The sequence below is a fragment of the Sturnus vulgaris genome, chromosome 21, assembly GCF_052056855.1.
Source record: "Sturnus vulgaris isolate bStuVul1 chromosome 21, bStuVul1.hap1, whole genome shotgun sequence".
NCBI classification, from domain to species: Eukaryota; Metazoa; Chordata; class Aves; order Passeriformes; family Sturnidae; genus Sturnus; species Sturnus vulgaris.
Window position 1 is genome coordinate 11042213 of NC_142263.1, and position 18051 is coordinate 11060263.

The 18051-nt window shown below is 48.6% G+C and overlaps 2 protein-coding genes across 5 annotated transcripts; both read left to right on the plus strand.

Moving 5' to 3' along the window:
* The first annotated feature begins 80 nt into the window (after window positions 1-80).
* BCL7B (BAF chromatin remodeling complex subunit BCL7B) lies at window positions 81-4324 on the plus strand. 4 transcript variants are annotated; one of them, XM_014881516.2, is made up of 6 exons: window positions 81-295; window positions 610-685; window positions 1425-1521; window positions 2452-2637; window positions 2843-2922; window positions 3303-4324. In XM_014881516.2, exons 1-6 carry the CDS (start codon window positions 204-206, stop codon window positions 3393-3395), a joined length of 624 nt encoding a protein of 207 aa, XP_014737002.1. In that variant the 5' UTR covers window positions 81-203; the 3' UTR covers window positions 3396-4324. The 4 variants fall into 4 exon arrangements, with proteins under 4 accessions (XP_014737002.1, XP_014737003.1, XP_088032980.1 ...); XM_014881517.2 differs by having other exon boundaries at window positions 111-295; window positions 2467-2637; XM_088176854.1 differs by lacking the exon at window positions 3303-4324 and adding an exon at window positions 3004-3246 and having other exon boundaries at window positions 114-295.
* A 1236-nt stretch (window positions 4325-5560) lies between these two features.
* Window positions 5561-7601, plus strand: LOC148221526 (protein SLFN14-like; the record flags this gene model as incomplete). Its single annotated transcript, XM_088176831.1, has 3 exons — window positions 5561-5969; window positions 6402-6512; window positions 7087-7601. Coding segments are annotated over 3 exons (900 nt in total), but the record flags the coding sequence as incomplete, so codon positions are not given.
* Window positions 7602-18051: the final 10450 nt, after the last annotated feature.

An 18051-nucleotide genomic window follows, 5' to 3' on the forward strand; every position in this document is an offset into this window, starting at 1 on the left:
ATGGTAGCGCACTTTCGCCTCGTCTGAGCGTCGTTTCCGTGCCCGCTGTGGGGCGTGTACGTCTGCGCAGGCGCAGCAGCCGGGGCGTGTCGGGCGTGGTGACGCAGAACGCGCAGCGAGCGGGCGGGCCGCACAGGGCGCGTGCGCGGGGCCGGGTGCGGCGGCGGGTGCAGTGGGGCCGGTGCTGCGGGGCTGCGCGCGCCATGTCGGGGCGCTCGGTGCGGGCCGAGACCCGCAGCCGCGCCAAGGATGACATCAAGAAGGTGATGGCAGCCATCGAGCGCGTCCGCAGATGGTGAGGGCGGGCCCGCGGGGGGGAGGGCCCCGCCGCCCGCGCGCAGCCAATCACCGCGCCGCAGGGTGCGACCCGGGAGTGCGCGCCCAACCAGCGGGTGTAGGCGGAGGGGCGGTGGCCAATGGGAGCGGGGCGGGGACGGAAGCCAGCGTGATGGGCGGTTGGTCCAGCCAATCACAGTGCGGGGGGCGGGGAAAGTGCTGCGGGGTGCTGAACTGACGCTCCTTTGGGCCAACCGGAGCGTGGCGGAGTGGCGGGGTTTGTTGCCGTGGTGCCCCAGGCCCGGTCCGGCCCGTCAACGTTGTGTCCTGCAGGGAGAAGAAGTGGGTGACGGTGGGCGACACATCCCTGCGGATTTTCAAGTGGGTGCCAGTGGCGGACAGTAAGGAGGTGGGTACCGCGCGTGGAGACGAGCCCGGAGTCACCGCCCACGGCCAGCCTAACTCCCTTAACAACCCCGCTTAAGCTGAGCTCTGACTCTCACAGCCCTACCGACCACCGAAGCCCCCCGAGCTACCTCCGAGCCCCCCAGTTCTGCCGAGCGCCACAAAACCGCTCTGAGTCCTCCCCGAGCCAGCACCCGAGTCCCTGCTGAGCCCTCCCAGCCCTGCTGAGCACCCTTGAGGTCCCACCGAGCCCCTCCTGCCCTGTAGAGATCCTCTGAGACCCTCAAGCCCCTGATCCCTCCTTAAGCTGACCCCCGAACCCACCCAGACCCCGCTGAGTCCCTTCTGAAGCGCCATGAGCCCCTATCAAGCCTTCTTGGGCCCCCTCCCCCAGCTCCAAAGAGCACCTTCAGCCGATCTGAGCCCCCCCCCGAACTATCAAGCCCCTGTCGAGCCCCTTGAGCTTCCTTGAACCCCGTCCTGCTCCCCCTAAGACTCTGCCTGACTCCTCCAAGGACTGGCTTTACTCGGTGTCATTCCTAGATGGGCGTCTCTTTCCTGATTCCCAGTCCCTTCATAGATCGAGTTTTGCCTCTGACTTAGGAATGTGCCCCCAAAGCCAAGGGAGGAGACCATCTGGAGCATATCCCTTTGGGCTTCTGGAGACAGAAAGGGGAATGGTTCCTCTGGAGCAGCATGTGTTTCTCTGACATTGTGTTTGTGCTTTTCTTTTTCTTCTCAAGAAAGAGAAATCCAAATCGAGTAGCAGCACAGCCCGAGAGCCCAATGGCTTCCCAGCTGACACCTCTGCCAACTCCTCCCTCCTTCTGGAGTTCCAAGGTAGGTCTGGCTGAGCTCCCTTCAACGTGGGGAAAGACTCCAAGGCTGTACAGCAGCTGGGACGTTGCTGGTTCTGTGTGCTGCCTGTATGGGGAAGAGCAGTATTTGCCTCTGAGCACTGGTGTGGAGTGGAGAGCTGTGGAGTTGAGCTGTGGAATTGGGCTGATCCACTTCTGGATTGTCCCTGTCCAAACTGTTCATTTTTGCTGTCAGAGAATCTTAATGGTTTCTGGTATCTTCTGTGGGAAGCTTCACAGCTAACTGGAAAAGTGGGGTTTTCTTCTCCCCCCATTCCAGTCTCTGCTGGGGATAGGCCAGTAGCCACCTGCAGCCAAGGGTGAAGGGACAGAGGATGTCCCTTGCCTTGCTCTTGGTCTGGGCACTGTGGTACAGCCAGGAGAGGCTCTGGCAGTGCTGGACTCACTGCTGAAGTAGAGTGTACACATCTGCCCAACCCCTGCTCTGCTAAGGAAAATCAGGAATATGCTGCTACTTCGAGGAGATGTGGTGGAGTTATGTTGCAGGTCAGCAGTTTGGGGAGGAGTATGCCAAGCCTGCCTCCTCATTGGAAGACAGGTGCTGAGCATTAATCCACATGTTGCTTCACAGAGGAGGAACAAAACCCTGGTACACAGCAGGAGATTCCTGCACTCGGATGCCCAGGGCCGTCCCAAGATGCAGATGTGGGATTTGGCAGTGCTCATTCTCATTCCCAGGGCAGGAGCATTCTCTCTCCATTGGCCAGTTGTGCTTATGATTCCCACTGTGTTCTGGAGCACAGTCCTGTGCCTGACAGCCCTTGGGCTGATGGGGAACAGTTAATCCCCTGACTGAATCTCTGACTGTGCTCTGCCTTCTCAGCAAGACCCCAGCTTTCAGTGCTGCCCTGGGCTGTCTGTGCCCCTGGGTCAAGGTGCTCTTCTTCACCAGGTGCTGTTTCTGCAGATGAGAACAGCAACCAGAGCTCACTGTCTGATGTGTACCAGCTCAAGGTGGACAGCAGCCCCAACTCCAGCCCTAGTCCTCAGCAGAGCGAGTCCATGAGTCCTGCCCACACGTCCGACTTCCGCACGGACGACTCGCAGCCTCCCACCCTGGGGCAGGAGACCCTGGAAGGTGGGTGCTGAACTGGGAAGGGCGGAGGCAGATGACTGGGCTCAGGGAAGGCCCCTCCAGGGCGGTTGGTGGTCCGGTGGGTGACCTTGGCACTGCTGCAAGCTGACAGGGCGCTGGGGACTTCTTTTGCTAGGTGTTCTGTTCTGGCTCAGCACTGAGCTGGGTGCTGGGCCTGCATTTTTGTTGACCCACCTGTTCTCCCCAGAGCCCTCCCTGCCTTCCTCAGAAGTGGCAGATGAGCCTCCCACTCTCACAAAAGAAGAGCCGGTCCCCCTTGAGACTCAGGTAAAGGAAGGGGGATTGAAAGCACCTCTAAATGTGCATGGATCCAGATTGGCCCTTTGACCCTTGTTACTGCTTCTGTAGCAGAAGCATCTTGGTGGATGGAGTTGCTCTGCAGTCCCAGAGTGCCCCCCGGGAGCTCCCAGAACCTCTGGTTTACTGAGCTTTCGTCTTTATCCCCTGCTTCAGATCAGGTGTTGAAGTGTGAGGGAAGGATATGGGGGTGTGGGAAAACAACGATTCTGGCTGGAGTGGGTTTCCATTCCTGGTGCCCTGGGGTCTGTGCATAGGTGACCACCCGGGGGTGTCCCCATGGTGTGACACAACCTTGTCTAGGTGTGCATAGCTCGGTGTCACTACCTGTGACCTTCTGGCTCTTGCAGGTAACTGAAGAGGAGGAGGACTCTGGTGCACCACCTCTGAAGAGATTTTGTGCTGACCAGAACTCTGTGTGCCACACGGCCTCGGAGAGCTAACCTGCCTGGCCCGGCACCTTTGTCAGCCCCTTGCAGAGCCATCTGGCCCCCCAGGACCAGCGCTTCCCTCCAGCCTGCCCCTTCCCCAGAGTCGGGGCTCCCACCACTCGCATCAAGTGCACCCTTCCCTGCCCTGCCCTGCCCTGCCCTGCCCGAGGGATGGGGCTGCTGCCAGTACCTGCAAATTTGCCTCTATTTATTGGCTCCCTCTCTCCCTGCTCCCTGCCCTAGAGCTGGGGGTCTCCACTGGGTGGGCTGCATGTGTGGGCGGGTTCTCCATGGGGCTCCCTGCTCTCCATGGTCCCCAGGACACTGGCAGATGCTCTTTGCCTGCTCGTGGCTCCCCTGCCTGCCCTTCCCCTGGGTGCTGGCAACAAGAGAGCCACCTTCCACTTGCTCCGGGTGATGTGTCCACTCGGCTGTGGGAGCAGGTGGTTGTGGGGAGCAGTGAGGGGAGGCCGGCAGGGACCCACTGGGACGCTGTGCAATAAGCTGCTAGTTTAAGCCATTCATACTGGGAGAGAGGGGAGCACTTTCCCCTCCCAGAGGGCAGGTACTTACCGGCCTCAGCTCTGCCGTGGGGCACAACTCCAGCCGGGTGGAATTTGTGGTCCCTCTGAAGCCGGCAGAACATGGGGAGCCGCTGCCCTGTGCTGGGGGCCCTTGCCCCGGCCTAGGTACCCGCTATCCCCGGGATGGGGAAGGAAGCGGCAGGGTGCTGGAGCCCCCGGGAAGCTCTCGGCCTTGGGGCTCTGCCGCCCCCCAATACCCGCTGCCCTCCCCAGCCCCACTCTCCCCCCGCTGCCACTGCATGTCCCGCCGATTCCGTGATCGAGCCTGGTGAAGCTGGAGGCGCGGCCGCGCGTGGAAGTGGAAAGTTATTTTAGCACTGAATAGAATATTTTTAAAATTAAACTGTTTGAAATACAGATGCAGAGCACGATGTCGGCCGCGCAGGGCCGGGTGGGGAGGGGCGGTGCGGAAAGAGAAGGGTAGGGAGATTTCTGCTAAACGGGTCCCGGTGCCGGCAGTCACTGCCTGCTGCGCCCACGGCCTTGAGCCGGCCCTGAGCCCGGTTCCCCGGCAAGTTCGGTCAGCGCCCGGTCCCCGTTCCCCACACTTTCCTCCCTGCCGGTGGCCGGCGCTGTTCAGAGCGGCCGGGGGACGGCCCCGAGCCGAGGCGGCAGCAGCGCCCGGCGGAGCCGGCTCGGGGCGGGTGGGAGGGAAGAGGAGCCCGGGGCGGCGCCTCCGCCCTGTGCAGCGCCTCCGCCCGCGGCCCCGGCCCAGGGCTCTGCCCGCTCCCCAGGGTCCTTGATCGCCCAGGGGGCTTTGTCCGCTGCTCCTCGCCGTCAGGGACCGCAGGGGCCTGGAGGAATGCGCCGCGGCTGCGGGAAGCGGGGATGTGCTTTGGACGCCACTTCAGGGTAGTGCTAGAGCGCCCCAGCAATTCCCATCATTAACCCGCGGTCTCCGCACCAGCCCACTCAGATCTGACTGCCCTTGCAATAAATGATTTTTTCACTTCTATTTTCCAATGTTTCCTTTTCCCCAAGTTTTCTTGGTCCCGATACCGTGTGTGTGCCCTTCTTTGCATGTCCAGTGAAGGGCAGTGGAGCTGGGGAATGGTCTGGAGCACGTTTGATAAGGAATGGCTGAGAAACCTGGGGGCACAGTCTGGAGAAAAGGAGGCTCAAGGGGTATCTTCTTGCTCTGCACAACTCCCTGACAGGAGGGGACAGCAAGGTGAGGGTTGGGCTCTGCTCCCACAGAACAAGGACTGGCATGAGGGGAAACAGTCTCAAGTTGTCTCAGAGGAGGTTTAGGTCGAACGCTGGGGAGAAGTTTCTTCAGTGAAACGGTTGTCCAGCTCTGGCACAGGCTGCCCAGGCCAGTGGTGGAATTACCATCTCTGGAAGGATTTAACAGATGTGTAGATGTGGCACATGGGGAGGGGCATGGGTTAGCAGTGGCCTTGGCAGTGCTATGGGAGCAGTTGGACTCGATGGTCTCAGAGGACTTTCCTAACCCTAACAATTTTGTGATAATCATGAAGTGTTTTTAATAATATATCCTTTCACGAGCAGGATGGCCAGCCAGGAGGGGCAGCTACCAATTGATTTGAACACAGTCCTGATGTGGAGGTAGTTACTGGCAAAATACTTTAAGGAAAGAGTTCCAGAAAGAAGTCTAGCAATCAGAAATCAGAACAAAAGGTCTTTTCCATAGCAGTGTGTGCATTGCTGAATTCAAGAGGAGGGATAGTGAGAATGGAGAGTGAGAGCAAGAATTACTTGTTCCAGGAGCATGGCATTTGTGGGGACATAGAGACGAATCTCCGGGATTGCACTGGCAGAAACAAGGCCTCTGAATATTTTGCATGGATGCAGCAGGGGAGTAACCTGCTGGTTTTTGTTAAAACACGGAGCTGTGGAGGCCCGGAGCAGGGAGGTGCAGCCACAAAGTTGCACTTCTGCAGCTTCACCACTGGTTTGTTTTATAGATCCGACACTTTGGTTTATCCTGTGACTTCCAGAGAAGTTCCTGAGGAAGAAAAACTGTGCCAAGTGCCACAATGAGAATGGACTAATCCCCGAGAGAGCTGTTGGGGATTGGGTTTTCTTATCTTTTTCTTTCCTTTTCTTTCCTTGTTACTTGTAGAATTTTTTCCCATTGAGTTGCTAAGAAGCACTGATGGCTGGGTGCTTGAGGAGTGGGGAGAGGGAACTCCTCTGTTTTTTGGGAGTTTCTCTCGGAGGGACAGAGACACTGGACAGGGGCTGGAGCAGTTGTGGATCTTTCTGCTCTCGCTCTTTGGCATTGGAGGAGGACATCCAGGCTGTCACCTACTGCGGGGAGAACTCACCAGCACCTGAGGGACCTGTCACCATTTGCTCGTGTGCCCCGGGAATCCTGAACTTCGCCTCTCCCTGCCCTGCTCAGAGCCGGGCCCTGCTGGCCCAACACCGCTGTTTCTTCGCTATTGCTCTGGGTTTCTCCATGCCGTAGCCAGCACTCACCTGCCTTCCCGGGACATTCTGCAGCTACTGCCGTCCAACACCCCGGGATTCTTTGCTCATTCCTGCCGGCTGACTGCACCAAAGGGGAAAGTGTCTGCACGTGAGAGGACTGCTACTAGGTCCCTGGATCTGTTTGTTTGTTTGTTGTTAGTGCCATAGTTGTTGTTGTTTCGTTTTGCCTTGTCATACACACTAGTAAAGAGCTGTTATTCCTATCCTCATATCTTTGCCTGAGAGCCCCTTAATTTCAAAATCATAATAATCAGGGGGAGGGGGTTTACATTCTCCAATCCAAGGGAGGGCCCTGCCTTCCCTAACAGACACCTGTCTTTTAAACCGCGACAAGAGCTCAGCTGAGTTTTGATGGGGGAGCAAAAGAGACTCCTCTCAACATCCAAGAGCACAACATCCAAGATGCTGTGGCCAGCTTTATAAAAAGAGATGAAATGCTGGTTGGGGAGGTCCTGGGTTTCACAGAGCCAACACATATTGAATTTAAGGAATGCAGTAGAAAGACTAGCTTGTAATACATTAGGAAAAAACCATCCTAAATATGTCTCTGTCTTTGCAAACATTGATGGTGGATATTTATTTTTTGGTGTGGATGACAATGTGAAGTCACCAGGACCCAAAGTAACATGGAGAAAGTAGCCTTAGAACAAACCATTGATGCCATCACTCAGTGTCTGCTCATCACTTCTGTGGCTCTGGGGTTGGCGTGCAGATCCAGATGCACATCCTAGGTGTTTATGACCAAGCAGGCTGTTCACAGGGCTATGCCTGTGCCGTGCACATTGAACCGTCCTGCTGCTCTGGGTTTGATGGTAACCCTCAATCCTGGATGGTGCTGGCCATTGACAGGAAGGAGAGTGTGGGGGAGTGGGACAGGGCATTGACCAAAAGGCTGAGCATCAGGAAATGGATTGAGCTCATGACAGCTGTAGACCTAGATAAAACCTGCATTTATATTAGTGTCAACTTAATTTCTGTGTTGTGCTGTAAATGTTCAGGAGTAAAGATGAACTTGTTTTCTGAGTGTTCTCACCAAACTTAGAATGGGCCCTTTGACCCATTGCCAGCCACAGGCACTGGGATAATGGTGCTGTTACTGGCCTGCAATGGCACCCCTATCCCTGAACTCGTTCAACAGGACTTCTGTAAGCATTACCAATCATAGAATCATGGAGTGGTTTGGGTTGGAACACAACTGCCCACGAGACACTGGGTTGTCAGGCTTTCCTTCATGTGGAAAAAGGCTATCAATTCATGGTCAGGTGCCCTAATCTGAAAATGGGATTCTGTCTCCTAAATTTGTGAATATCAGAGGATTCCTTCCAGATGAAAGGTGCCAGGCTCTGTCTGGACTTGGACTCCTAGGGGCTGTATCTCAATAACCCCTGAGACAGTGGGTTGCGAGGCTTTCCTTCCTATGGGCCATTCACAGTCACACTTCTGGGGCTAAAAGTGAGATTCTGCCTCCTGAAATTGTGAACGTTTGAGGATTGTTACAAGATGAAAGCCAGCAGGAATTATGGCTCTGGCTCTTTGGGCTCCTAGGAGCTGCCTCTGAACTGCTCCTGAGATAATGAGTTGCTGGATTAAGTCTAGTTGTAAGGGGTAATGATTAGGGTAGTAGTTACTGTAGTAAAAATGGTAACTTTTCTTATATTTTATACATATGTATGTATAAATTAATATATAAATATTATATATATATATAATTTTAATAAAAATTGGTTTCCAAATGCAACCCTTTATTTACTGTTTTATATGCCGGATCTTAAGAGTGTAAGAAATTCTAAGTACAGATATATGGGTTTGAAAATACAAATGTACCTTCTGTATATATAATTTAAACAAGAAAGGGCTTGAAAATGGGAGAAAATATTATCTCTATGAAGGCAATAGTAACAGCTCCGTGTATTCAGAGCTTTTTTTGTGTGCCACTGTCTGAGATCTGGGTTGGGACTTAAATTGCTGCTGCCACCTTGTGAGAAGCACACTGCGCATATATTCTCTTTAATGACTCAGTACTGTCACCTGCAGACTAAAAGCGTTACTGCAGCTAAGAAATGGGCACACTGGCAGTGAGTCAGCGGAGTGCTGCTGTGGCTCTTTCCGTGCCTGCCGCTGCCTCCTGCTGGCCCTGCCGCACACGTGGTGCCTGGGAGCGCCAGGTGTGGGACCCAGCTGCAGCAGCAGTGGCGGATGAGGCTTGTAGTGAGCCAAAGGAGGAGCAGGGCTGTTGCTGTGTGCCATTGGGCTTTGGCTGCAGGAAGGGCTTGAATGGCTTGGAACACAAGCCCTGTAAGGAGACACTGAGGGAGCTGGGGTTGTTTAGGCTGGAGAATAGGAGACTCAGAGTGACCTCATCACTCTACCACTACCTGAAAGGTGGTTGTAGTCAGGTGGTCATTGGTCTCAGGCATCAACTGACAGAATGAGAGGACACATTCTTAAGCTGTGCCAACAGAAGCTTAGGTGGGATGTTAGGAAAAGGTGTTTTACTGAAAGAGGGATGAAGTACTGGAATCATCTGCCCAGGGAAGTGGTGGAGTCACCATCCCTGGATGTGTCTAAAAAAAGATTGTGTCAGGAAAATTAATCCACAAACACCAGAGGTTTATGTCCAAAAAGGAGACAGAGGAGTCCCGTTACTTTATTTGAACAAAGGGAGAGGTCATGAAACATTCCCCTGGGTCTCTCAAATTTTTGGAGGACACTGCCTCCCTTTTTATCCTGATTTCCCAGCTGCATTTCCCTCTCTCTTTCCCCATTGGCTGAGGTACTGGAGAGGTACAGACTTCCCAGAACACCTGATACTTAGGATTCCCCTCTAATGTATAACCCTCTCTTTTAATTTTTAATTCTTATGAAATTCACTTTTTTTCTCCATTATTCTTTCATCTTTCAATATCCAATTTCATTTATTAGCAAACTTACAGTTTGTTTGTAAAGGCAAATATCTTCTTTTCCATTCATCAATCCATGGAATCCTTCCCATTGTTTCTTTTATCTCTCAGTGCTGGTTTTATCTACCAGCAGATCCACAGCTTGTTTGTAAAGACAAATCCATCATTCCTTTCAATTGGATGTGGCACTCAGTGCCATGGTTTAGTTGAGGTGGTGTTAGGGCATGAGTTGGACTTGATGGTCTTCCAACCTAGTGATTCTGTGATTCTGTGATGATAAGGTGCTCAAGATGGTAGAGGAGCCAGGAACTGGCATCAGTCCACTCTCAAGACGGCAAGCATGACAGGAAATCACATGCTATAACAGTCAAGATGGCGGATCCAGAACAAACTTGTGCTACTCTCAAGACAGTGAGGGTTTAATGGAAACTGCATCACGCTACACTCAAGATGGCAGTAATGGCCAGAAGTCACTATAGGTACACTCAAGATGGTGGCATGGGCATACAAGTCAAGTTAGGATTAGGGTTAGTGTTTGCAGTTGGCACTTGGTTCCCACAGTTTGCATTGCATGACAGTGGTCTCCTGGGTGCCATGAGACCCTTCTGTTTTGCAGTGGACACTTGTATCCATCAGATTCCGTTGTGACACAGTAGCCTCCCAGGTGCCCTTAGGATGTGATGTGCAATATTGGAGCAGTGTTTCTACTAGGCCTGGCAATGTCCCATTGGCACCTGCAGCCCATGATGCCCAACTTGATCAAAGTAGAACCTTGGATCCATGACATTCCATTGCATCACGATGGTCTGCTGAGTTCCATAAAGTCTGTTCTGTGTCACAGTGGACACTGAGTTGCACTTCCCCTGGCAGTACCCAAGTGGCCTGGCTATGTTCCATGAAGCCTCATGTTGTTTAAAATTGAAATCCTCAAGATTCCTTGCATCACAGTGGTCTGCTGTGTTCCATGAGGCCCTGCTGTCAAAGAGTTGACACTTGCTTCCATGACATTCCACTGCCTAACAATATTTTCCTGTATTCCATTAGTTCCAGCTATATCACAATGAACACTTGCTTGCGGTCACCTTGAAAATGTCCCATTGGCACCTGGATTCCATGAGGCCCTGCTGTATTGACAACTTACTCTTTTTCCATGAGATTCCATTGCCTCACAATGGTTATCTTAATTCCATGGTGGCCCTCTGTGTCACAATAGAGCCTTGGTGTCTTGAGATTCCCTTGCGTCACAACAGTCTCCTGTGTTCCATTAGGCCTGTTTGTGTCATAAATGGGCATTTTCTTCCATGAGCAGTGGCAAGGTCCCAGTGGTACCTGTGTTCCATGAGAGCATGCTGTATTACAAGTAACAGTGTGTTCCATGATGTTCCATGGAGTCACAGGGGTCACTTGGGTTCCATGAGGCCCTGCTGTGTTGACAAATGACACTTGGTTCCTTGAGATCCCATTGCCCAACAATGTTCTTCTGGGTTCCAAGAGGTGCTGCAGTTTCACAATGGCCTCTTGTTTCCACAAGCCATGACATGGTCCCAGTTGCCCCTGGGCTCCATGAGGCCTTGTTGTGTTCACAACTGACATTTGGTTCCATGAGATTCCATTGTACCACAATGATCCCCCTGTTTCCATGAGGCTGCACTGTGTCACAGGGGACACTGAATTCTACAAGACCTGGCAATGTCCTGGTGGCACCTGTCCTATGGGGCCCCACTTTGTCAAAATACAGCCTTGGATCCATGAGGTTCCAGACCATTGTCCCAATAGTCTGCTGTGCTTCATGAGGCTGTGCTGTGTCGCAATGGACACTGAGTTCCACATGCCCTGACATTATCCAAGTGTTCCATAAGATCCTGCGTTGTTTAAAATTGAAACTTTTTATTGGTTGAACCAGTTACCACCCAGTCAACCAGCCAATACCTGCTCACATCCCCAATGGTCTAGGCCTGTTCTCCATCGGTCCACACTGGTCAAGTTATATAATTAAGGTGCTTATATAATTAGTTCCCTTTCAGTTATAAAATCAGGATTCATTATAACTGTGAGGCTTTCAGGTCAGCTGTTGGCCACTGCAATAATGGGCAGCCCCAGCATTCCCTGGCTGTGACACCATAGCTTTGGCAGCCACAATGTCACCCTCTCTATGACACCACAGCGGTTGCAGCCTCAACATTCCCCCTGTCTCTGACACCACAGTGATGTCAGCCCCAGCGTCCCTCTCTTTGTGACAGCACAGCAGTGGCAGTAGGGGATACATAGCACTGAGTAGGTAAGTGCATGGACCGAGTGTCCTTTGGCAGAAGTATTTCGCTGGAGCCCTTCGCTGCCGGCCGAGTGTTCAGTGCAAGAAGTAGACAACGATTTGCGTCTGGGAGAATGAAAGAGAGGTTCCAAAAGTGAGGAATGAACAGGAGAGCACCAGGCTGGTGTGCACAGTGTACAGGCTGCAAGACAAGCGTGGCTGCCTCTGCCCTACTTGCCTTATTTACATTATCAATCAGTAGGATGAAGTTCAACAAGAGGTGCTTTTGCTGCTACCTATTCCTCTTTCAGCCCTTTGTGGAAAAAATTGTCCTTACATTTAGACCCTGAGATGCAGAGGAGACCCTAGTGAATTCAGTTAAAAACGGATAGAGAGAGAGTTCACTGGTGAGTTTGATGTGGCCTATGTGCAGCAAGGGGAAGGTGCAGCTCTGCTCTGGCTTTTACTTCTATAGCCTTTATCTATAGGTGCAGCTGCTGGGCATTTGCAACGAAGATGTGAGAGTGAAAAATGTGACAGCAGGTCTAGCTGGAAAAGAAGATACAGAGCTGCTGTGCATGGTGCTCAACTTAAATGCTGCTAAGAGAAGGGGGTACTTAAAAAATTACTTCTGTCCCAACACTTCCCTCCATGTGATCTCTAGCTGCCTGGATTCAGCAACACTGAAAATGTGTGAAGATGATTGAGCTGCCTATATTGGGTTTCGCAGGGAAGAGGGTAGGACAGCAAATGCCTTCTGTCCTGCTACATCTCTCAGTCTGAACTGCAGCTGGAAATGTTTTGCTGTAACAATGGACACTGCCACTGTGGGAAAATGTACTGCTGCTAAATCTGTAGCTGAGAAGGAAAGTGCCAATCACTAGTGTGTTTTCTGTAGTTTACAGATTGCAAAGGGACTATGAAAGCCAGCATTATTTTTTTTTGTTGTAGGACTTTTTCTTTGCAAGCAGCTGCTCAATGTTTTGAAGGGGGTTGCCATCTGCGAGACTGGGAGGGTAGGATGGTACATAGAGCTTGAGAGAAAGTGCATATCTCCAGGGAGGTGGATGCAATTCCAAGTGGATGCATGCAAGTTACATAGCTGATCACACAGAAAACATTCTAGAAGGAAGAGGCTGTGCTGCAATTGCCTTATTTTTGCAGCTTATAAACTGCTCAGCCAACAATGAAGAGATTCCTCTTCTTTCTTCGCTACATGCAGGAGCCCGTTCTGTCAGTCTCCAAAAGCCGTCATCCACAGCAGAGCTCTTCCCTGCACTGTCCCCACATAAATGGGGCCGGGACAAGGAAACGCTTGGCTTTTCCTGGGAACTGTCAGTGCTCATCAAAACAACCACACGATGGCGCTGTCGACTCTCAAAAGAAGGAAACGTGCCCAGCTCGAAACCCTGCAGTGCAGAGTCAAGTTGGAAACATCTCTGCTCTCAAATCTACAGTGCCAGCACAAAAAGATTTCACTGCTCTTCCCCATCTAACTCCATACTCTTCTTTGCAGCACACTCAAAGGGAAACACAAACTCCTTTGCTTTAACAAATTTTCATCCTCCGAGAGTCCACTAACGAACTTGAAAAGATCTGGCAAAAACTGAGCTCACAAAAGTGCTAGCTGAAAAAGATCTTGCTCCCTACAATTGCTATTGCACCCATCAAATTAAAAGCACACACCCTGCAATGGGCACTTTCCTTCTCAGGTTTACTGTCCTAAGATTTCAGTTTCACAGAGTCAGGATCCAAACGTAATGGTACCAGGGACTGCTTGCACACTAAAGCTTCATTCTTCACCTTATGTGATCCGGACAGAACTGAAGCCCAGCCATGGCATTCAGCTTTGCTGCTTTTCACCGCATATACTGTACAGAACTACTGGGTTTTCTGCACGGCTTTTCTTCAGATTTAGGTACACTCTATCCGAGTAACTTTTGCTCAGCAAAATGTGGCATGAGGGAAGCACATATTGGATTAGTCATTCTATGTTCAAGGCATTCAACACAACACCAGAATCTGGGTGACGAGAAGAGGGTAAGCAGGACATGTTTTTGTCCAGACACATTTTTCTGTGTGAGACGTCTCTCTGTATCTTTAGTCCTCACGAAGCTGAGTACTTTGAGCAGAGAAGCACCGTGCACAGTGCAGCTATCTGGTGGCAGTTTACAGATTGCAAAGGAAATAGGACTGCCCACTGAATGTGGTGCAATTTCCTCAAGTTTTAAGGGAAAGCTACAGGCAAGCTTCAGCAGAAGCAATACTTAGGAGGTCTTCGCTGCCAACAGAGTGTTCTGTGCTAGAAGTAGACAGCGGTTTGCCTCCAGGAGAATGAAAGAGTGACAGGAGAATGAAAGAGTGACAGAGAGAAACCACAGAACATTGTGCTTCTGGGTGCAGTGTGCTGGCTGCCAGAAGAGCGTGGCTTCCGAATTGACTTTGGTAGTTGTCAGGAGCAATTCAATGAGAGTTGTTTGTACTGCTACCTTCCAGTCCTCTGTGAAAAAATTGCACTTACTTTAGACAGCGAGACTCGGGCAAAACAATAATAGATGCAGTGGTGGAGGGTAGGAATAACATGCATCTATGAGTTCGATGCAGTTTATGTGAGGCAAGCAGATGGTGCAGCTATGCACTCTCTTTTACTTGCTTTTAGAACTTTATTCTATGAGAGGAGTGCTGAAAGCCGGCAATGGAGCTGTGAGAGTAGAAAATATGATGACATATCTATCTGAGAAGGAACATACAGAGATGCTCTGCTGTGCACAGTTTCATGGCTACTTAAAGAAGGGATATTTCAAGAATGCTTTCAAAAATGCATCTTTCTGGGAAATCTATGAACTGGGTCATCACAGACTACAATACTAAGAGTTTTTAAAAGAGCTAATCTCCAAGTTGTGTGATGAAATCCCAACGACAGCACTTTACTTTTTCAAGCGGCAAGAGCAATCTTAGCTGACTGTAATTGTGAACGAGCTGTTGCTGGAATTTTGCAATGCTAATGAAGGGGAAAGTGAAAAGGAACTTGAAAACTATCAATCTGTTTGGGGTATGCAACAGCAAGACAGTGATTCTACTTCTGAAGAAGAGATTGATTTAAAGCTAGAGACTGATTTGTTTTCTTCTGTTCCCGAGACTCCCTGACTCCTGTATAAGTAAAAGAGTCTCCAAAACACAACTTAAAGTGTATAGATTGGGTTGATATCAGGCATAAAGTGATCAAAGATGGTGACCTTGATTTAGCGCATGAAAAACTTTTAGCTATGCCAGTAAGATACAGGAGACAGAATGCTAACTTTTCGGGAAACTCAAAAATCACGCAGTGCCACCGTGCAACAACACAGGTAGCAGCAACTGAGCAACCTGAGAATTTTCCAAGGTTATGTTAACAGAATGCCAGACAGAAATATCGTTAAGCAATGATTTTATGGACGACTTGCTAATTGCAGTACTGACACAAAAAAGAGATGGAAGAAACTCGTGACTGTGTTATTACAGAAGTTCAGACTGCTGGACTAGAAATTTTTACGTCAAAAATACAAGAAACCTCACCATGGAAATATTTGGGATGGCCAATATCAGAACAGTCCATTAAGCCACAAAAAAATACAACTTCATACTAGTGTTACCATTTGGCAAGATTTACAGCAACTTTTAGGAGAAATTAATTGGATTAGACCTGTTTTGGGAGTTACTGATGATGAACTTGAACCACTTCTTGATTTGTTAAGAGGAGACTGCAATACTAAAGTTCCTAGAACTTTTATGCCTGAAGCTCAAAAAGCTCTTGAAAAAATCACTGAAGTTCTTCAACAAAGACAAGCACACAGATGTATTTTTTAAAAATCTTTCTTCCTAGGGATTTTTGGAGAACAATTGCAACTATATGGTTTCATTTTTCAATAGGGCGTTTCTGAAACAGATGCTTTGCTGATAATATAATGGATTTTTTTGCCCTGCAGGTCCCCAGAGACAATTTTAACAACATTATAAATGATTAGTCAGATCATAATCAAAGCTAGAGCATGATTGCTAACTGTAGCAGGCCAAGAGTTTGTAGTGATTTATTTTCCCTTGAAAAAATAATATTTTGATTGGGCCTTACAAAATTCAGAAGACTTAAAAATTGCTAGGTTATTCAGGTGCTTGTTCTAACCACTTTCTGAGGTTGTTGCAAGCCAAGCTGAGCTTTAGACAAAAACCTGTGTTGAGTGAGGTGCTTTTAGATGCTTTAACAATCTTTACTGATGGTTCAGGGAAAACACACACATCAGTAATAGTATGGCAAAATCAAAAAACTAAGTAATGGGAATCTAACATTCAAACAGTAGAGGGCTCTCCTTAAATTGATGAGATAGCAGCAGTGATTAGAAGTTTTCCGTTTTTTCAAGAACCTTTTCTGGTTACTGCGCTAAAAAGAGAGAGAAAGGACAGCAACACACATGGAGCTCTTTTGGGGAAAAAAGGCCAACGTTATTGTACAGACAGCCCGGATTTAAAGTGTGTTATGTGCAGCTAGGACAGGACAGGAGCTCATTGGACAATTGGGAAAAACATCCTTGGGACAGCACCTCAGGATGTATCCCACGGGAAAGACACCAGGTGTTAACGTTTATGTTGAATTCCACTCTGTTTGTCACCATGTTATCACCCTGGGAGACTCCTCCCTAACTGAAGCTGCAGTCAGCTTGTCAGCCTGGGAATGGAGCTGAGAGTCAGGAGAAATCCAGGCCTGAAAAGAATTTCCAAGCTGTAATTCCCTAGCTCTCTAAATGTGTGTGTCCACATCTTTCAATTTAATTACAGATTCCACTTATGTTGCTAATATTTTTAGAAGAATAGAAGGATCAGTTTTAAAATATGATAGTAATGATAATCTGTATCAGTATCTTACATGTCTTTACAGAATTATACAACAGAGAACTGACAAATATTTTGTTTCCCATATTAGTGCACATTCCTCACTTCCAGAATTCTTAGCAGAAGGAAACACAAGAGCAGATAAATTGACAATGACTGTTACAGGTACCTGGCCTAACATTTTTGAACAAGCTAAATTAAGTCATGCCTTTTTTCATCAAAATGCACAAGCACTTATGCAAATGTTTTGCATTTCTAAGGATCAAGAAAAAGCAATTATAAATGCTTGTCCTGATTTTCAACCCGTGCAACCTCCTATGTCCACAGGAGCTGACAACCCACAAGGGTTGCAAAGCCTGCAATTATAAAAACCAGATACTACCAAATATCCGTATTTTGGAAAATTTTAAAATATCCATGTATCAATAGATACTTTTTCTAGTGCAGTTTTTGCCTCCTTACACACAGGAGGCAATTTAATTGTTGACAAGCTAATCATGCTTGTCAACATTTTTTACAAGCATTTGCTTCGTTAGGAGTACCTCAGGAAATAAAGACAGATAATGGTCCTGCATATACAGCTCAAAAATTAGCCACATTTTTAATAGATTGAGGAGTTCATCACACTTTTAATATTCCCTACTCTTCCAGGAGTCAAGCTATTATTGAAAAAGCACATCACACTTTAAAACTTCTTCTAGATAAACAGAGAGGGGGAATAACTCTGGCAACTCCCCAGATGTGTTTAAATAAAGCTTTGTATGCTTTTAATTTTTTAAACAGTTCCTTTGCAGAGCCAAATATGTCAGTTTTTAAGGCATTGTAAGTATGAATTAGATAACATTTTTCTAATAGTACACAGGCAAAGTTGAAAGAAAATCCCTTCATTTTGATTAGAAACCCCGGAACAGGACAAATTGAGGGTCTGTTTTCTCTAATAAGCTGAGGTAAAGAGTATGCTTGTGTTTCCACAGGAACAGGACCTACGTGTATTCCAGCAAAGAATGTGAAGCCATATCACGTGCAGAAGGATGCTGACAACTCCACGAGCAGAGAAATCAGCATTCAGATATGAGAAACACAAAGGCTGTAGTTAATAACCATCTTTTGCCCTATCTGCAAAAATTGTGTACCTTGGATTTTATGTCAATGTAAAAAGTGTGGAAATCACTGGTATCATAGAATTACTTTAGCAAAAGCCTGCTGTATATCATGTTATATTTTAGAGCCACAAACAAGGTATAAATTCATTGAATTTTTGGTTGTAGTAGGTCACAAAGAAAGAAATAGCCCCCGTATCTCCACTCTTACAGAAGAATTCAGAAAAGAATTTTTGAAAGAAATAGGAAATATTCACATTTGTAAAGTTGAATGCAAACGAAATAACTATAACTTAATGCCTTATCTTTGGTCTGTCCCAGAGCAAGTTTGGGGAAAAAAAAAAAAAAAAAAGAATGTGTTAAAAGATTTGCTAGAGATAAAAGAGAAGCACAGAACTAAATCAAATATTATATTAGGCTTATTTTTTTTTATTGTTGTGCTTGCTTTTAGTAGTGAGACTTTGCCCATTAATCAGCTCTGAACAAATGTTTGGGTGACTTCAGCAAATAGAT

Coding starts and splice junctions, on each gene's coding strand:
- BCL7B (XM_088176854.1), top strand. CDS start 204: ATGTCGGGGCGCTCGGTGCGGGCCGAGACCCGCAGCCGCGCCAAGGAT. Junction 1,522..2,451: donor CCTCCTTCTGGAGTTCCAAG/GTAGGTCTGGCT, acceptor CTTCTTCACCAG/GTGCTGTTTCTGCAGATGAG. Junction 2,638..2,842: donor GGGGCAGGAGACCCTGGAAG/GTGGGTGCTGAA, acceptor TGTTCTCCCCAG/AGCCCTCCCTGCCTTCCTCA.